The sequence below is a fragment of the Humulus lupulus genome, chromosome 6 (genome assembly GCF_963169125.1).
Source record: "Humulus lupulus chromosome 6, drHumLupu1.1, whole genome shotgun sequence".
Lineage (NCBI taxonomy): Eukaryota > Viridiplantae > Streptophyta > Magnoliopsida > Rosales > Cannabaceae > Humulus > Humulus lupulus.
This window is the reverse complement of record NC_084798.1, coordinates 30,204,959-30,206,318: the sequence shown is the minus strand read 5'-3', so window position 1 is coordinate 30,206,318 and position 1,360 is coordinate 30,204,959. Positions and strand designations below refer to the sequence as shown.

At 42.1% G+C, this 1,360-nt stretch overlaps 1 protein-coding gene across 1 annotated transcript; it reads right to left on the bottom strand.

Moving 5' to 3' along the window:
- Window positions 1-388: 388 nt before the first annotated feature.
- On the bottom strand, window positions 389-835 carry LOC133784917 (uncharacterized). Its single transcript, XM_062224184.1, has one exon. The coding sequence runs from the start codon at window positions 833-835 to the stop codon at window positions 389-391; it is 447 nt and encodes a 148-aa protein (XP_062080168.1).
- Window positions 836-1,360: the final 525 nt, after the last annotated feature.

Below are 1,360 nucleotides of genomic sequence, written 5' to 3'. Positions count from 1 at the left end.
GACCATCCTTGAGTTAGAGAGCTTAGGTGATGATGTGTACATATGCGGTTGCTCGACCGCCATGGCCGAAGGTTGAAAGAGGAACTAGGGTTAAACCCTATTTTTCCGCTTAGATCAGCTGGTTGTAAATATTTTCTTGTAATAAACCATTGAATTATATTTTTGGGATCCCAATGTATACAGTAAAAGTTTTAGTGATTATATCATAACAAAAAAATTTAATCCTAAACTGCTAATCATACTTAGTTACACGATTGTGGCCTAATGACTCGATTAGCGAGTTTAGCACTTTTCAAATTGCACACCGTAACGGTCCCTGGAGTTTAGGGCATTACAGAAACACTATCCTTTAGCCTTCTTGCTAGTTGGCTTTGCTCAAGTAGGCTTTTCATTTGCTGGCGCCTTTTCCAGCTGCTTGCTTCTTAGCTTTCTTTTTGTCCTTCCTTGCCCTTCTCTTCTTGCTCTTTGAGTAAGAGGCTAGGTTAGCCTCACCTTGAGCACCCCCGGTAATAGCAGCCTTCTTCTCCTGTCCTTTACTCGGTCCATTATTTATTCCTTCATACATCTGGAGCTCATTCAATAACTGAGTCACTCCATAGTACAACTTGTTAAGAAAATAGTTCATGGTGAACGTAAGGAAACTAGGTGCAAGCCTGTTGAGAATGATTCCAACTTGAGTCTTCTCATCTACTGTTTCTCCATGCAACTTAGCTTCTTGGAAGTAGTTCATCATCTTAATAAAATGATCACGAACATGTTGCCCAGGTGCCATCATACAGTTCACATACTTCTTGGTAGCCTCAAAACTAGCTTGCGCTGACTTGTGCCCAAACATTTCTTGAAGTTACTCCATGATTTCGTAAGCAGTTTAGACATTCTCCATCTTAGTACTTAGTGTTTCTAACATGCTGGTGAGCATGTAGGCCTTGGCCTTGTTGTTGCCAGCAGCCACTTCTCCCTCACGGCCTTTGAGGCATTCTCTCCGGGAAAGTCAGGTTCAGTTTCAGTCATCATGAATTTTGAGTTGTCGCCGATCAACACTTGCGTAAAGTCCTCCCATCCCTAATCTCTCCGTACCAATCATCCTTCGTTCCTGGAAGATGGATTGCTGAGAATACGGTTCTGGCTAGTAAGATCATGCATGGTTTCCATGGTCAGCGAGGTAGGAAAGGCTATGTGGGAATAAAACTGGATATGTAAAAATCGTATGATCGAATAGAGTGGGGTTTTCTGGATGTGGTTCTTCAGGTGAATGGGTTTTCCCAATTGGTAAGGAAGTTGGTGGCTGCATGTATTTCCACTGTTTCTTTCTCGGTTCTATTGAATGGAACTCCATTGAAGGAGATCCTTTATCTCCTTA